Source organism: Apaloderma vittatum, unplaced genomic scaffold (assembly GCF_000703405.1).
Source record: "Apaloderma vittatum isolate BGI_N311 unplaced genomic scaffold, ASM70340v1 scaffold35778, whole genome shotgun sequence".
Classification (NCBI taxonomy): domain Eukaryota; kingdom Metazoa; phylum Chordata; class Aves; order Trogoniformes; family Trogonidae; genus Apaloderma; species Apaloderma vittatum.
In genome coordinates, this window is record NW_009729699.1 from 363 (window position 1) to 17158 (window position 16796).

At 49.6% G+C, this 16796-nt stretch overlaps 1 protein-coding gene across 1 annotated transcript; it reads left to right on the top strand.

Annotated features, from left to right (window-relative positions):
- Positions 1-1879: 1879 nt before the first annotated feature.
- On the top strand, positions 1880-16265 carry PIAS4 (protein inhibitor of activated STAT, 4). Its single transcript, XM_009874542.1, has 10 exons — positions 1880-2312; positions 6049-6133; positions 7887-7928; positions 8298-8388; positions 8764-8892; positions 8982-9087; positions 12344-12417; positions 12566-12726; positions 15370-15500; positions 15999-16265. The coding sequence occupies exons 1-10, from the start codon at positions 1880-1882 to the stop codon at positions 16202-16204; spliced, it is 1458 nt and encodes a 485-aa protein (XP_009872844.1). The 3' UTR covers positions 16205-16265.
- The last annotated feature ends 531 nt before the right edge of the window (positions 16266-16796 follow it).

Below are 16796 nucleotides of genomic sequence, written 5' to 3' on the forward strand. Positions count from 1 at the left end.
ACGCAGCTTCCCGCCCCAAAAGTCCTGAGTGAGGGAGGTGGTGTGGGAGCAGCAAGCGCAGGGATACCCGTGTGCTCCGTTCCCCGGTACCCGCTGCCGTGATGTATTTATCTTGCAAACATGCTTCTTATCCTCAGAATGCCTCAGAGAGGATGAGACGCTCTCCATTTTGTAGCTGAAGAAAACCGAGACACATAAAACTAGATTTCTCCAAGATTGCGCAGGTGGTACCTGGTGAAGCAGAAATACGGATGCAGATCTCTTGAATCCCAACTTTTTGGCAGTTAAACGCCCTTTCTCCCCTCCTTAAACTTAACTGCCTTTTTTTCCCCTGTTCTCATCAAAGGTACTTTGCCACTACCAAAAATTTTAACTCCAGTCAGTGATGTTTGTGTAACATCTCTTGGGCTTCCAGATTAAATGACAGATTTAATGAAAAAGGATAAAATAAAATGCATTTTCTCTGTAGTCTAATTCCCACACGTGCTAAAGCAGCCGTTAAGTGTTTCTGGAGTCAGTAGTAGCTCTTTTAATTTAAAACAAATAAATAACCACTTAACTGTTTTATTCCAGAAAATTGCAAGACTACTGTTAGCTTCCATAGAAATCTGACTTCTGTGCTTTTTTTTTTCTTGATAATTATTATTTAATCCCCAAATAAGAATGGAGTATAGGGCAGGGAAAAGAGACCTGCTGGCTCTCTGCTTCTGTGATTTTAGCTTGGCGTTTCTTCTTGCATTACCGTGTTTTCCACAAACCAGGAAGGATGCCGAGGGAATGTGTGTGGGCACCTGTCAGTTATGCTTTCAGGGCAGCTCGGATTTTCAAACCCGTGTGCTTGATAAGCTTGTCTTGTGCTCAAAGGCTGCTTGGTCATGAGAGACAACTGAAATATCAACCTGACCAGCCTCTAACTGTCATTTGAATAGAAATGATTTCTGGCTCTCCGTGTGAGGCAGAGTGGCTGCGCAGCGCGGTGTGGGCCGGCAGTTACAGGCCACTGGAGTTATCACAGCAGCAAGAGAGTAAATTTTTGAAGATGGACATAGTTTTTTGGGTTTTTTTTACTGCTTATCGATTTCGGTGTTTTGATAGTACTGAAGCAACAGCAAAGGCAGCGACTGGCTGTGATCGCGGGGGAGTGCTTGGCAAAGCACCCAGACAGGAGTCTGCAGGCATTGTTCTCACAGGAACGCATTACTCTCTTTAATAGTCTTTTGATATCTTTCCATACTCTAAGGTACAGGATTTGTGGGTTTTTTAAGAACCTTGATACCTAGGAAGGTTTCTGCAGGTTTTTTTGTCCAGACAGATGACATAGAGATGGCAGATGGAAGGATTGGTGTCCCCAGTTTGCTTAAGCGTCGCCTGCCTTCCAATTCACATCCCGTTCTACCTTTGCCTTACGCCAGTACCCTTCCCGACGAGTCTTTTAGCGTAGCTCTCTTATCCAAAGGTGCCTGCAACGTTTGGATGCATTGAGCTTCTGTGGTGGCGGAGCCGCCGTGCTGTTTGACGTGTGGGACCTGCTGCCTGGGATGTTTTCCTTTGCCGTCTCACTTGCTTCCACTTGACCTGTCTCGAGGCTGCTTAGCGTTTGTCACAGATTATTTTTGCGTGATTCAATGGCTGTTGTGGCGCGTCTCTGATTTTTATGGTAGTTCAGTCGATGGTCTCCTCTGTATTTTCTTTGCTCAAACAAGTACCTAAGGACTGGGCTGCTCATCGGGTGAATAACAGCTGATATGAACAGGTTTGGCACCTGTCTTAGAAGGGATTTTCTAAATTATTTTGAGTTCCAGTTATAGAGTATAGCGTGAGCTGAGACTTTGCATTTTGATAACTGTAAGACCGTCTTTAATTTTTTATCCCCTAGAACATGGTGATGAGTTTCCGAGTCTCAGATCTTCAGATGTTGCTGGGTTTTGTTGGCAGGAGTAAAAGCGGACTTAAACATGAACTAGTCACCAGAGCATTGCAATTGGTCCAATTTGACTGCAGCCCTGAAGTTTTCAAGAAAATCAAGGAGCTCTATGAGACTCGCTACGCCAAGAAGAGCTCTGAAGTCGCGCAGCCTCCGCCGCAGCAGCACCGCTCTCCCGAGGCGCTCTCCATACACTCGTCCTACGACCGCGGGAGCACCATGGCTCGGACTTCTATCTCTGCTACTAATATTGACTATCCCGCGCTCTATGGGAAATACCTTAACGGACTGGGAAGGTTGCCGCCCAAAGTCGCCAAGGGCGAAGTCCGGCTGGTGAAACTTCCCTTCTACACAACCCTGGACGAGCTGCTGAAGCCCACAGAATTAGGTGAGTTTCCGATCCGCTCATGTCTTCCTGGTGGCGCTCGGGTCTGGGAGAGAAAAGCGAAGCGAGGGTCAAAAAGGCGACGGTGTTCCCGAGGATCTGTAAAGTCGCGTGACAGAGTGAGACTAACACAGGGATGGGTGCCCTCCTCTTCCTGCTCTCTCCCCTCATACTTAAAGATCAGAGAAAAGTATTTATATCTGGTTTTTTTCCCCTTGCTTTAGAACAGGAATGTGGTCGCTCTGAGATGAGATTTGAAAGTCGGTCTCGTTTGGCCGTAGCTTTCACATCCTGCGTTGCAAACGCTGCTGGGTTGCACGTTGCAGTCTTTGCGATTCATGATCTGTCTTCCCTGTCTGTGATTTGGCAGTAAAAATCTCTCTTTGTCGGGGTCACACCTGTGTTAAGCAAGTGCACTCACATGTTGTACCTCGAGGCTGGTTTTCAGTGCTTAAGCTACGTGCCCTGAAGCCACCTGGGGGTGAAAGAGCGTGGTACACACGTCAAACACTACTCCTGACTTCTTTTTCCTCGTGTGTGTTTGTCGCAGTGTTTCGAGGGGCAAGTGGGAAAACTGGAAGAAGTGCTTTTTCCCACCTTGGGGCCAGGAGTCTGCTTTTTTGTTATTTTAATTCTGAGTGACAGAGGGGATTGCCACAGATGTTAAGTACAACCTTCGTGTAAGTGCAGACAGTGTGCGCGGAGCAGAAACACCGCTGTAGTCTGCTGAGCCGCGGTGTGGTCATGTCAGGCCTCACTGCTAAATGAACGTTGAACGTGGGAAGCTGGTCTGTCTTTGCTGAAAAGATGCTTGATGTGAATTGGAGGGGGGAAAAAAATAGATGAAGATATGGTTGTGCAGGTGCAAAAAAAGAAAAAAAGACTAATTAATGCAACTTTATATCTACTTACTTTTCATCTTCATTTGGAAGCATTAAAATGTGAATGCTGTGACCGTGTAAACAGGCAGGAAGTGACTGTCAGCGTAAAGCTAAAATATCTTAAATGCTCTTTGGGGAATAGGTAGTTCAAACGTGGGACGGCATTTGTTAGTCAGAAACGCAAATGTCGTCTTTTGGAGGAAAACAGATTTTCAAGAGGTGGAGACATGCCGAGATAAGAGAAGAGCCTGGGTATTCTTACCGTGATTAACAGATTTTGTTAAAAGTTGGCACGGAATCTTCTGCATCAGATCGGAACTGAGGTCTCATTAAATTTAGTATCTGACCTCTGTGAGCTGACACCTCCCTTGGGTCGCCTTGTTCCCTAAAGCAGATTTGACTCATTTTCCCCTTTGATGCGAGTGTTTTCCTGCGTGAGGACGGGGGATTGGTGCTGAGTAGGAGCAAATGGTCACTCTTCATCGTCCTGGTCGGCTGCCGAGCACCTGACACTGTCTTCTAGACACTTGTTTAATTTCCCTGACCTCGTGCCCTGCACCTATAATTCCTTCTGCCAATGCCGATGCGAACAAAACAAGCTGATGAAACAGTGCCCTGAGGAAGCCCAAGTGTATTTTGGTTGCCTGGGTTTCCCGTTCTGTGTCTGAGATAAGTTCCAGACTTGGGTTTCCTTGTCAACCTCTAAATTCTCTGTGAACTTAGGGTTCCTTGTCAGCTTCGGAAACTCGTAACGTGCAAGTACCTGAAAGAGATTTGACATTTAGGACCCCCCAGCCACTGTTGTAGTACCCCGGTTCCCTACGCTACAGAAGAGGTATTTTGAGCGTATGGCCAGGGTTGGAGCAGAGCATCCTGGGTGTATGTGTGCTGGACTTCGGCTGGAAGCATCTTTCCTAATGAAATCGTCTCGAAGACGATTGCCTTGAGATCAGAGGTGAGGTGGGCAATGCCTGATTTGGTCTCTAGGCAAGCAGATTCCCTGAAGAACTATCACGTTACCGTTACACTCGTAATGAAGGTGGCTTCGGCTAACAGCAGGCAAATCGGGCCTGTTGGGACCAGCTAATACCTCATACCTGGTAACTGCACACCCAGATTCAGTCGATTTAAGTATTGAGTTTAGTATCTGAGCTATCGACATGAGAACAGCTTCTGCCCCAGCTCTCTGGCTCGGCCTAAGGATGTCAACATGAGAGAATTCTTCTAATTTACGGAAATTGCTGCAATTCTCTTGGGTAGATAGGGCTTAAAATTAAGATCGATCAGATACCTTTTTAGAGGGAATGAATACTAATACCTTTCTCCACGTTGTATTTTAAGTAGCTACCAAGTGACGTGTCTGTGTGGGCCCCGTGGTACCTTACTGATAAGCATCCTTATCCTCTGGCACCTTTTTAGGGGGGTAAAGCGGAGTGAATGCAGTTTTGGACAGGAATGGCGTGCTGTGAGGAATCCCAAATGACTTTCTGTGTGTGTGGTGGTGGTGTTGGGAATGTTAGCGGTGACAGCCTGTACTCGCTGCAGATGCCGAGGCTTCTGGCCTCCTGCTGGAGGCACGCCAGAGGGGATGTGGCGGGGCAGTGCTGTGGGCTTGGAGCGACCGGGAGGTTTTCTCAGGGTGACCTGATAGAAATGCAAAATAAAATACGAAGAGCTTCCCAGCCTCCCTTGTCAGGTTTGCTTTGTCTTCGTGTAGCTCAAGGATCGGGAGGACAGCTTGTCTACAGAGAGTTGTTTAAGCAACAATAATAAAATGTAGGGATTTGGTTGTCCTTATCATTCATCACTTTCTAAAAATAACAGCCCTTATGAAATGCTTCTCAGCGGTTGTTTTAAGGGACATTTGGATGGAAGGTGGAAATCCGTTAAAAGTCCCCAAAACACCATTTCTTTAGTTTTTATTTCTGAAAGCCCTTTTGCATTTTTACAGCTGAATTACCAAAGGGAAGTATCTGCAGTCAGTGAATCAGGTTGTCACCGTGTCTTCTGAGTCCTTAGAGCTGCTGAGGTTTTATCCCTCCTTCATCTCATCTTTTTCATGGACAGTAAAGTGCACTTTCCAGCTTCTCCAGTTCTGTATATTGGCTTTGAATAAACTAGAAAACCAGAAAAATTCATGCTAAAAATTAAAAAAACCTCAAACGTGTGCCCACAATAAAACTTCACATGCTTGAATTTAATAAGAAGTACGAAGTGGAAGTCGTAAGTTTTCCACATCTTAAGCTTAATTTTAACCACATTAAATTAGTTTAATGTTAAAATTGTCCATGGGTAAGAGGCCGCTGTTCGTGCTGGGTTCTCAGTTAAGTGCTTCTGAAGGCAGAGTGCTGTAGCACCCTCAAGCTCGTGTGTTTGGAAGTCCAGTTTTGTCTCTTAGAGCTGGTTTTTGTGATGCTTTTTCATTATCTAAGCTGAGCTTTGGGGGTGGCGGCTCCTTTCTTTTCTAGAATCAGCCGGTCGGGTCGGCTGGTGCAATGCTTTCACGGCATGCCCAGGGCTCTTCTTGCTCCTCTTTGGATTCTGGGCTCTGCACCGGTTTGTTCCTAGGTGAACGTGCAGCGGTCGGCTCATGGATGATTCAAAGGGAGGGGGAAAGAAAAAAGAAAAAGCAGATCCCAATCCAGCAGGTCCTGGCAGCGTGCAAAACAGGCGAGCCATAAACGAGCAAAGCTCTACTCGATGGTCGCTTTATCACAGTGCGTGAGCTGTTGTGCAGGGGAGAAAACAAGACTTGGAAGCAAACAGCTCAGAACATAAGAAATCACCTCGTGCTCAGCAATTCAAGAACTGGATATTAGCAGTTTGATGTACATCTTTTTTTATTATTTCCTCTGCAGTTCCACAGAATAACGAGAAGCTTCAGGAAAGCCCGTGCATTTTTGCGTTGACGCCAAGACAGGTGGAGTTGATCAGGAATTCCAGGTACTTCTCGAGGTGTATTAACGGTTCGAGAAGAGCATAGCTCTGTAATTCCTCTGCGTTTCCTCTCCGTGGAAGCTTTTGTTCTCTGTGAGGAGACACAGTTTGTCTGAGGACATGAGCAGATAGGCTACTTCTCGTGTAAAGCAAATAGCTTTGGGGGAGGTGGGAGGTACAATTTTAGCCGTATAAGTCCCAGAGTTTCACTTCTGCTCCTCTAATCTTGCTTTCTGAGTCGCACATTCGGGCAGGAGGAGGACTGTGAAATCGTTGATGACCTAAATTCTCTGTCGAGCTCGTGTTGTGAATATTTGCAGATTTATTTATCTTTTTCTTTGCATCCAAAGTTCAAAAGCTGTACGTGTACCGCTGTATGCATCTGAAAGAAAGCTCCCTTGTTATAAAGGGTGCTATAGTAACTGCTTAAGAAAACATCTTGCGGCGATTAGGATTTACCCTGACCTCTGTCATGATGCAACTTTTGATTCGCACAATGAAACGCCCGAGAGGTGTCAGTGCGGGCAGCGAGGCTTCCTCTCGTGCTGCTCCCTGGGCCCTCACTGCTGTGAAAGCACAGCAATGTGCAAGAGCCCCTCCGAAACGTCAGCATAAAACTTTTAAATGTTTCTCTGTGCAGGAAAACCGTAGCATTGTCACAGAGTCGGAGAAAAATGAGTTTTCTTGAATATCCTGATTACTGTTGTGGTCTCAGTGGGTCAGCAGAAGCAGGATAGGGGAAGCTCTTGGAGGACTTAGCAGAAAGGAAATGTTAGGCTGCTGAAGTCTTTAAGGGAGATGAAAGACTGCATGTGTTGTAGCCGGTTCCTGACGCTCTTTTCTCTATCTGTTCAGAGTCATGAGAAAGCTTTCCCTGTCAGGAACACAACTGAAGTATTTCATAGCTGAGGTTTCAATGAGGGTCTCGAACGGTCACTGGGCACAGGCCCATCCTCTTCCCCAGCTTGTGGGGGGTATCCAGATGTGCTCCCCCCAGAGCCAAAACCGCCACATCAGCTGAAGGACGTTCCGTCCCTTCCGCCCCCCAAAATCACAACCTTTACACCAAAACACTGAACTGGAACGTGAAACGCTTTCAAAGGCAAATCAAGACTGATTGGGGGATCTTCTCCAACAGCTCGTGTCCTGTGCAGAAACGAGGGTGGGTTTTGCACCTCTGCACGCAGACTCGCAATAAAACCCCCTTGTTCGGGATATGTTGCATTCCTGGTACCAGCTGAAATCCTGTTTCAAGTAGCACGACTGAAGGTAGCAATATTAACAGTTGTGGGCTTTTTTCCTGCCGGTGCCGTAATACTTTGTTCCTTGGTTTGCAAGAACAGCTTTAGCTGAATAATTGAACAAAGAGTCGTGAAAGAATGCTGTCAGGTAGACCTGCCCTTAAAACCTAGTTTTTGTAAGTGCTTACAAATCAGCAAAAGGATGCCAGGCAGGCTGATGACTTTCACGCAACACCTTTGCAGTTTTGAAAACCCAGAGAGAAGCTGCAGGATGGGGCATTAGGAGAAAAAAATAATTACAGGACCACTGATATTTGCAGAGGGAATAAGATTCTGTGAAGTAATTCTTTCAAGGTCTATAAAAAAACCAGCTAAAACTCTGGAGTATGACTCAAGTGACAGCTCATTTTGGTGGTTCTGGGTTTTTTGTCTTGGTGGGTCATTTTTCTTGGTGTTTTGGTTTTGTTGGTTTTTTTTAATGTAATTAACTTGAAGTTTCTGTTTCTTTAATTTACTAGGGAGCTGCAACCCGGTGTGAAATCGGTTCAGGTTGTGCTAAGGTATGTCTGAGGATGGGTTTGATTGCACATCGTGCGCAGAAGAGGGGAGAGGGCAACGCACCACCAAAACGTATTCACTTCCAACGTGGATTTTGTAGCTACAAAGATAACTTCCAGCAAGTTACTCGTTTGTCTGCCTGACACTGGCATCTTAAACTCTGCTTTCTGAACTCCTGCACAACTTGCTTGAGTTAGTGCTGCCCTAACAAACAGCAGTGGGTGGAGTTTTGCCGCCCGGGTATCAAGCCTGCATCCCGCCTGGTGGTGGTTTTGCCTTGGCTGGAGGGAGCGCAGGTTGGTGGGGGGGTGGTTGATGCTCAGAGAGCTCTGACCAGCGCGGGGATATCGAGATGTGTTGTTTCTCTGCAGGATCTGTTACACGGACCCTAGTTCTCCTCAGGAGGATCAGTACCCACCGAACATCGCGGTGAAAGTGAATCATAGTTACTGCTCGGTGCCGGTGAGTCGGCTCAGCCCGGAGATGGGACGTTGCTGCTTGGGAAGGATTTGTGTGTAATTCAGAAGGAATTTGTTTCCTGATGAATACAGACAAGCGCCCAGAGTATAGAAGTGCGCTGTTTTGTGTAAAGCTAATTTTCTAATGGATTAGCTATATTGCTAATAAACAGTTCTTGCAAGATTTGATCCTTTTTATTTTGTTTGATGTGACCGTACAGCTCTCTTATAGCCCCCTTCCTTGAAAACTGTGGGTGAGTAGAGTTCAGTGAAGCTGATGAATAGACGTACCCACATGGAAACATCTTGTGTGAAAAAGAAAAAGCAGATATGTATTATTTTTTTTTTATCTTTTAAAAAAAAAATCTTTCTGCCTTAGGGCTACTACCCCTCAAACAAACCTGGAGTGGAACCTAAGAGGCCGTGTCGTCCCATCAACCTCACCCACCTCATGTACTTGTCTGCAGCCACCAATCGCATCACTGTTACCTGGGGGAACTACGGGAAGGTACGACGCACCCGAGGAATCGTGTGGAACTGCACGATCGAGCGGCAGAAAGCGGCCCTGCTCATTCTGTCCCTTCCTTCTCTCGGCAGAGCTATTCCGTGGGGCTGTACTTGGTGCGGCAGATGACCTCGGCAGAGCTGCTGCAGAGGTTGAAAACGATCGGAATCAAACACCCAGAGCTCTGCAAAGCGCTCGGTGAGTTTGTCCACTCGTGAGGTGGCTTGGGGAGGTCGCTGCCTGCCTGCTGGACGGCAGCGTTGCCCGTGGCCAGGCCTCTAGGAACGTGCTAGGGAACAGCTGCCAGGTTTTCTACAATTTCTTTCCTCGGGCTGTATAAAACCACTTTTTTTATTTGAACAGACTCGCTAAGCTGCATGGCCGTCGCGTGAAATGGCCCCAAAGCCGTGTGCGAGCGCGGCGCTTCTGCGGCGCATGGTTCTCGGGGCTCTGCGGAAGCTCCAAATCACTTTAGTTGGATTTAGAATTTGTCCCCAGGTCGTGTCTTGTGGTGGTGAGTGCTGCTGAGTGCCGGCGTCGTTCTGATGCGAATGGCTTCATGCCTTCACCCGAGTAATTATGAGCTGACGAGCGTTACCGCAGCACCTCGGCCTTCACCCGCACTATTGCCAAAGGAGATTTCTGGAGCGAGGGATCCTGGTGAAAATGTCCTGCTGCCCCAACCCTCTCGTGAGTCCTGGGGGCTGGCGGCAGGATTTCCCCACCAGCACTTTCATATGCCTTGAGAGCTTCAGAGAAGAGATGGTCCCGAGAGATGCTTTTCCTAGACCACTCAGGTAAATCATCGTGATGTGAGGCAAATGCAAAAGATTATTGAAAATGAAGGGAAGTTACCTTTCCGAGGTAGAATCTGACTTGCATCTTGTGAGAGTCTGGAGGATTTCCAGTTATTTAATGTCACTGGAGAGAGCATTCTTACTATTTATTTCTGCATGGGAGAGCTAACACAGTGGACGGTGACGGTCTTTAAAACATACTCTTCAGATCGTGGACAGCTCTTACCGAGTCTAAGAAACATAACAGAAGACATGTAGTTCCTAGGGGAGGTGATGATTTCGGGCGTCAGACGCCTCGTGCGCGTTGTGGGACACTCTGGTGCTTCAGCCAAACCTTTGATCTCCGCGTTGCTGCAGCATTTCAGCAGCTGCTGCTGAAAGCTGCTCAGCCTGTGTCCCGTGCCAAACGGCACCCGGGCCAGTCTTGATCGTATTAGAGCACTCTGAGAGCCAGCACTTACCTGTTAACATGAGCAGTGACAATTTCCATTTGTTAAATATCCACCTTTCTCAGAAGCCCAAGGCACCGGCTCTGCCCCCCTTTTTTTGCTGCTCACCAGAACCTGAAGTGACTCGAGCAGAGGCTGCCTTTTGAGGGGTCCTGAACTGCAGAGCATCCTCTCGTTATTCTCTGACGCTTCTTGAAACCAGGCTGTTCCCTTTAAAGCGAGCGCTTGCAGGCCGGCCTCTCGATCTGAGGTTCCCAAAGCAGCTTTTTTGCCTTTTCCGCTCGGTAACAAGTGCGTGCCTCTGGTTCCGCTGAGCGGGAGAGCTAACAGCTTTGGCCACGCTTCAGGGCACAGATGACTTGTGCTTGGTGACCATAAATTTAACCAGATAGGACTCATGTCTTGTTTTACTCCCTTTGGCCTCTTACTGCTTGGAAGTTGTTTCGACATCTCAAACTGGCAGCTTGTAAACTTTGCTTTTACAGCTCTGGTCTGTTCTGCAAAAGATTCCCTATCGTGTTCATAGCGATATTCCTCAGTACTCACTGAAGCCACCCTTTGACTTTGGTTGTGTCGCGGCGCTGACTCGTCTTCGTTTGCATGTGCATGTTGACTTTAGTACAGGAGCATGGCTGTGGGTCCAAAAGCGATCTCAAAGCAGCTCGATTCTGTTCAGGAGATCCTCAAAAACGCGCCTTTCTCCTTCCTATATGTCACAGCAATTGATGTGCGGAGAACACAAGCATCAATCGTGGCTGAAAAGTCTCCTAATGTGAAGGAAACGCCACCAAATCTCGTAATCTCCTGGGAATTGCACATCTGAGAAGTCGCTCTCTAATTAGAGCTACGCGTTGCAAAACTGCGCGTAGCCTCATTGTCTGGGGACGTCTTGTTATGATCTGAAAAGGGCAAAATAAATGGTTGACTTGCTCCAAAGAAAAATGGTGATGGAAGTGTCAAAGGCCTTTTCAGACAGCAGCGTTAGCAGCAGCGACACGACTTTAGGAGCCGTGTAGTAGTTTCAAGCTAATTTTCTGTGTCGATTCCACGTCTTGATGCAGGACCTGCATGTCTGCTGCTCTTTCCGATTTGCTTGCAGCTCCTTGGGGTTTTCTTTTCAGGGTGCAGCAGTGGGGGCTGGATTCTCAACCGCGTTTCTTAACAGCTTGTCCTTTTCCAAATAAGTGCTGCATCCCTGCTTTTGCATGGCTGCCGTGCTCTTTGAGCTGCCTGCCCTGGTACCTCTGGGTCTGGTTGTCGTTCCTGTAAAACAATCTGCTGGAATAAACGTCCCAGCCGGCACGTAAATGGAAGAGTTCAGCCTGGTGGCACCTAAGATGGGGAAATGATGGGTTGTGGTTTCCATGAGTTTCACTGTGTTCCCTGTTTGCTCGCTTCTGGGGGGACTTTCTCTGAATTCCACGGGCCAGGGGGGAGGCAGTTAGTCCTGTCCTGTTGCCGCTGGTCTCAGAAAGGAATAAACCCCCTTGTGCTAATGAGCAGATGAGCCTGAACTGACTTTGTTCCAGAAGTCTCGCCGTGTGCCAGAGCTCTGTCCATCTCCTTTTTCCCTCCCTGCGGGAAGTCGTGGTGTGCAGGCGCCTCATTCCTCACCAGAGGGGGACAAAATTAACTCCCTAGCACAACACGAACATGCCGAGGCTGCTCAGCCCTGCGATTCCCTCTGCGTATCCCAGCCGCCAGCCTGTGGCTTGCAAAGGAGAGGGGGAAGGGGCTCTGGGGAGGGGGTTGGTGGCGGAGGGTGGGTGGCGTGGCCAGCAGATCCCGAGCGGCCGGTTGCCCTCATCCCGATGCCAAAGCACGTCCCGGCTCCTTCCTTTGCTCTGCCAGGCTGAGAGGCAGCACGTGCTGTTCAGCTGGGAGACCCAGCTCTTTAGGAAGGGGGATTCCAAAGAAGATGTGAGGTTCCTCAGACTGCAGCTCTTCCAGGTGGCCTGGTGGCTGTGAGCTGCGCACAAGCGAAGCAGCGTCTCTGCTGAGCTCTGCAGGTTGCACAAGCCCGGTCCGATACAGCGGCTTTCTGCCTCCCATGTCCTCTGTCCCTCACTGGCAGGAGTTGTCGTCCATGAGGATGATGTCTTGTGCACAGTCGAGAGCCGTCAGTGAGCTGCTTGGCCTGTGCTGCTCGTTGTTTCCGAGGTGTAAGCTTGCATCTGTTAAATTTTGTGCTCTCTCCTCTTCCTGCAGTAAAAGAGAAGCTACGCTTGGATCCAGACAGTGAAATTGCCACTACAGGTGTTCGTGTCTCTCTTATCTGTCCGGTAAGTCTTTGCAGTATCTTTTAGTCTGGTTTTGTTGAGAAAAACCCGTTCCTCTGCCAGACCGACTTGGCAAGCTACCAAACCTATTCGCTTAGGAGAAGTTTTTTGGGTTTTTTGGTCGCTGATCTTCTGCTCTTTGGTTCAACAGCTGGTGAAGATGCGGCTGTCTGTCCCGTGCCGGGCAGAGACCTGCGCACACCTGCAGTGCTTTGATGCAGTCTTCTACCTACAGATGAATGAGAAAAAGCCCACGTGGATGTGCCCCGTGTGCGACAAACCAGCGCCCTACGACCAGCTAATAATCGATGGGTGAGCTCATCTGTAGCTTCTCTGTCCTTTCCTTTTCTCCACCGGGTGCGGTGTCTTGTCTTTCGCTCTGTGTGTCCGACTGAAACTCGCCTCAAAACAGTTGGAGACTTATTCTGCTCATAACGTTCCAACTTCCTTGTCTGGGTGTTAGAGCAAGGCTTTACAGTCTTACTTTTTGGGTTATGCTAAAGTACCTTCGGAATGAAGCGTTTACTGCCTCACTGTTTTCAGTTTTTCATTTCTCTGGCCATCGTGAATATCTTTGTGTCAGGGCCGGGAAGGATCCCTCAGCAGGGATTATTTCTGTGCTTTGCATGCCTGTGCGGGAAAAAACCAGGAGGTTCAGATGCACTGGAGGGACAGAATTAAAATGCTTCGGATCTGTCATCCAGGCTGGAGGTTTTGCGGATCTACTCAGACTCCCTGGGCCTCCCACCCTGATCCCTCTGGTGACACCCAGTGGTGGCTGAGCCCTGCTCACAGGCTGAGCTGCTGTGGCGGCACCTGGAGGTGCTCAGGGGGGTCCCAGGGGCTTCCCCAGCCCGCTCGGGCCTCTAGGGGATGCCGGTGTTCTCTTCTTACTGTCCTGCTTTGAGTGTGGCGTAGTTGGGAATAGCGCTGTAAAAGCCCAAGAGGGAGTTAGAGCAAAGTGGATTCCAAACAGCGTTTTGAAAAAGGACAAGGCAAGAAATTCGTGGCCCAAGCCCTGCCAAGAGTTGTCCGGCCATGAGCTGGGCCAAGGTTGCTTTAGGCCTGGCACTCAATTTGTCGTCTGGTTTTTCAGCCCGTACGAGAATGGTGTTTCCCATCTCTCTGAGCTCGAGGCGGTTTGCTTGGTCTTTTTACCAAAGAGCAGAGCAGGGAGCTCGAGGAGAGCTGGGCTGCTGCCGTTCGGCAGTACGGGAACACTTTGGAGGCGATGCCCTTGTGTCTGAGTGAGGCCTGGTACTGGAAGGCTCGGAAAAGCAGCTGTGTGGCTCACTCTGAAAAGCAGATCTCCTTCTCCTTGTTGCTGACATGATGGTCGGAGTGGCTTGAACGAGCTGGGGCCCCCTGAGGCGAGCCAGAAAACTCCTCAGCTCCAGAAATGCAGGTTCCAGAGCCTACCTCTGGAGAAGAGCCTGGCTCTTTCTCTTGCCTGGCTTTTCTCCAAGACTAAAGGAAGGAGCGAACTCAAGCCACCAGTAATGCCCACCTGCCCCCCGAAAGCAGCTCTGTGGCCTCAGAATGCGGGGACCCTCTTGTGTGGGCTGAGACCCCTGGGTGCTGAGTGGTGCTAGCCAAGCCGAGAGCAACCCCGAGGGCTGGTGGAGCGAGGCGCAGGGTTCTTGGCTGCTGGAAAACAATCTCCACCCTCCCGGCTTGTATAATCGGGCTCCTAATGAAGGTTCCCTCAAAAGTAGGAAGTGATTAAAGAAATGGTTCAGGTGCGCCCAGCTCCTTCGGCACGTGAGGCAGCGAAGCGAGTGGACAAGTCTCCTCCGCCCGCCTGGGTGGTAAATGCCCAGTGCCGGGGCCATAACGTTCGGCGCGGTGCCGTGTCAGTAGGTCCTCGTTTGATCCAGGAGTCGTGGCTTCAGTCTCAGGAGTCTGCAGCAGCCCGGGCACAGGTAACCTGTTTGCTTTGTCCTCCGGCCAACACCGACAGGAAAATCCAGTTCCTTTGAGATCTCTAACGAGGCTGCTGAGACTGAGGGGAAGGTACGAGGGGTTGGACTGCAGAGCCTCCGCAGGTGGGCGATGCGGGAGTCAAAAACCTGGATGTGGGCTCCTGAGGAGAGAGTCGATCGGGTCTGAGCTCCTCTGGGCCTTGTCAGCTTTTTTGGGGAGTTCAGGAACACGTTTCCGACTTGTGCTGGGAGAAAGCAGAAACATTCTCCACCCGTGTGCCACAAAGAGCTTCCGTGAGCTTGTCAGGTTTTTTGCTGTTCGTTCTCCTTCACACCGAAAGGAAATGCTCAAACCCAGGTGTCGATAAGGCCCTACGGGTTCCAAATAAACATCCCAGGCTGTGGGATGTGTCGGAATCGAACAAACACCCATTCCTGAGGCCCGGCGAGCCTCCCCCTGGTTAGTGTCTGCAAGGAGAGACGGCTGACCTAGAGGTGTCTACACTGGCTCAATTTTCAGGGGCGAGCAGGGTGCTTTTTCTGTTGCAGGAGGCCGCAGGTCCTGTTTTGGCGGCTGCTGGGGAAATAAAAACAGGGAGGAAGTGCAGCGCTGCTTGTTGGATTGCTTATTTCCCAGTGTCGTAGGATATTTTGGTTTTTGCTGCTGCCTCGGTGTGAAGGTGCCTGCACCGGCGCTGACGTAGCTCTCGCTGGGGCATCTCTCTGGCAGCTGTACCGCAAACTGGGGAAACTGGGTGAAGAGGCAAGAGCGTCTCCTAATTGCACATAATTAAAACGTTAGTTCATGGTTTAGGTACGTTGTCGGAAGGGACGGGGGTGGTTCACGCTGCCAGAACCTGTACTTGTTTTATGGGAAGTAAAACAAGGCCTCGACTCCCAGGCCTGTCTGTAAAAAAATGCCGGGTTTCTTTTAAATTTCGGGCTCTGGAAGATCTGGGTCGATGGCCCGTCACTGACTGCATTCTGCCAACTGCTTCGAGCTTAATATGTGGCGTCTTTTCTCCCGGCCCAGGCTCTTGTCGAAAATCCTGACGGAATGTGAAGACGCGGATGAGATCGAGTACCTGGTGGACGGCTCCTGGTGCCCCATCCGAGCGGAGAAGGAGCGGAGCTTCAGCCCGCAGTGTCCCATCTTAGTGCTGGGTGGGTCCTGGGACCAAAGGCTTGAAATTACTGCAGGAAACGTGCACAAATTGCAAAACTGGATTTAGACTAGAAGGGCCGGCTCCTCTGGCAGCAGTGATGTCCCCCAGTGGGGTCATCCCAACCCCAGAGGGAGCGTCAGGTGTGGCATCGGCTCATTTTGGTTTTGGGGTGGGGGGCTGCCCCTTGGAGTTTGTTTCTGCACCCTTTTGCTTTTAGACCGGCTCTTGGGAGTGAAACCCCAGCACAGGCTTCCTCCAGAGGTGCTGGTCGATGCCTCGAGCCTCTTCCTTCTTGAGAGGCGTTTGGACGATGCCTTTAATAATTGTCTTTACTTTTTGGTCAGCCCTGAAGTGGTCGCGCAGTGATCGTTGTAGGGCCCTTCCAGCTGGAACACTGGAAGTCTCACGCGGCCGTGAGAGTCCAGCAGTGTCGGAGCAGCCCCTAAATCGGGCACGAAGCGTCTTAACGAGTCCTCTCTTCCCCCACCTCGTCCAGGTTCTTCGGATGTGAACGGGCTGTTGCCCACTCCCAACGGGAACGGCGAGAACGGCAAAGCCGCTGCCGATGTTGTGGATTTAACACTGGACAGCTCATCGTCGGAGGAAGAGGAGGAGGAAGACGAGGAAGAAGATGACGATGATGAGGGACCCCAACCAAAACGACGCTGCTCTTACGAGAAAGGTTTAGTTTCTGCCTGCTGACTGCAGAAGCAGCTCTCAGTCTCAGAATGGACACACTTGAATACTCTGGTGCTTATTAAACTGGAGGAGGGGGAAAATGTCCTCTCCCACCTCATCTCCCTTCCTCCCTCATCTCCTTTGACTTTCCTATTCCAAACTAGTCGTTAAAAACAAGAGAGAAGAAAAGATAATTAAAAAAACCAACAAACCACCACCACAAATGAAAAAACCATTGAGCTGCTTCTTTGTTGGAAAACTACCCCACTCAAAGCCTGAACTGGAGTCTGAAGTGAGAGAAAAACAAAAAACAAACAAACAAAAAGTGTCTTAAGCCAGGCAGGCGGGATCCACAGCTCGCTGGGCTCTGCCGCCCCTCGCCGGCGCGGTTCGGATCGGCGGAGCTCACCTGCGGACCTCCAGGACGTCCGACTCTCCCGTGCATCTCCAAAGCTGTGTGCATTTTTGTCGTCTCGTTAAATTACCATTCCTTAATTAAGCTCAAGTTTTTTGCTGGACGTGTGAGTCCGGGGCGGGGAGGGCCAGGGCGGGAGCGGGGAGAGGGGCAGGAGAAAGAGGGGAGGGGGATCAGGGAGGGGGTTTGTGTAACCCAGCG

What these genes read in the sequence shown, in the direction of transcription:
- PIAS4 (XM_009874542.1), top strand. Translation starts at nt 1,880, where the DNA reads ATGGTGATGAGTTTCCGAGTCTCAGATCTTCAGATGTTGCTGGGTTTT. An exon ending in CCTGGGGGAACTACGGGAAG is followed by an intron (nt 8,893 to 8,981) that starts GTACGACGCACC and finishes TTCTCTCGGCAG; the next exon opens with AGCTATTCCGTGGGGCTGTA. An exon ending in GTGTCTCTCTTATCTGTCCG is followed by an intron (nt 12,418 to 12,565) that starts GTAAGTCTTTGC and finishes TTGGTTCAACAG; the next exon opens with CTGGTGAAGATGCGGCTGTC.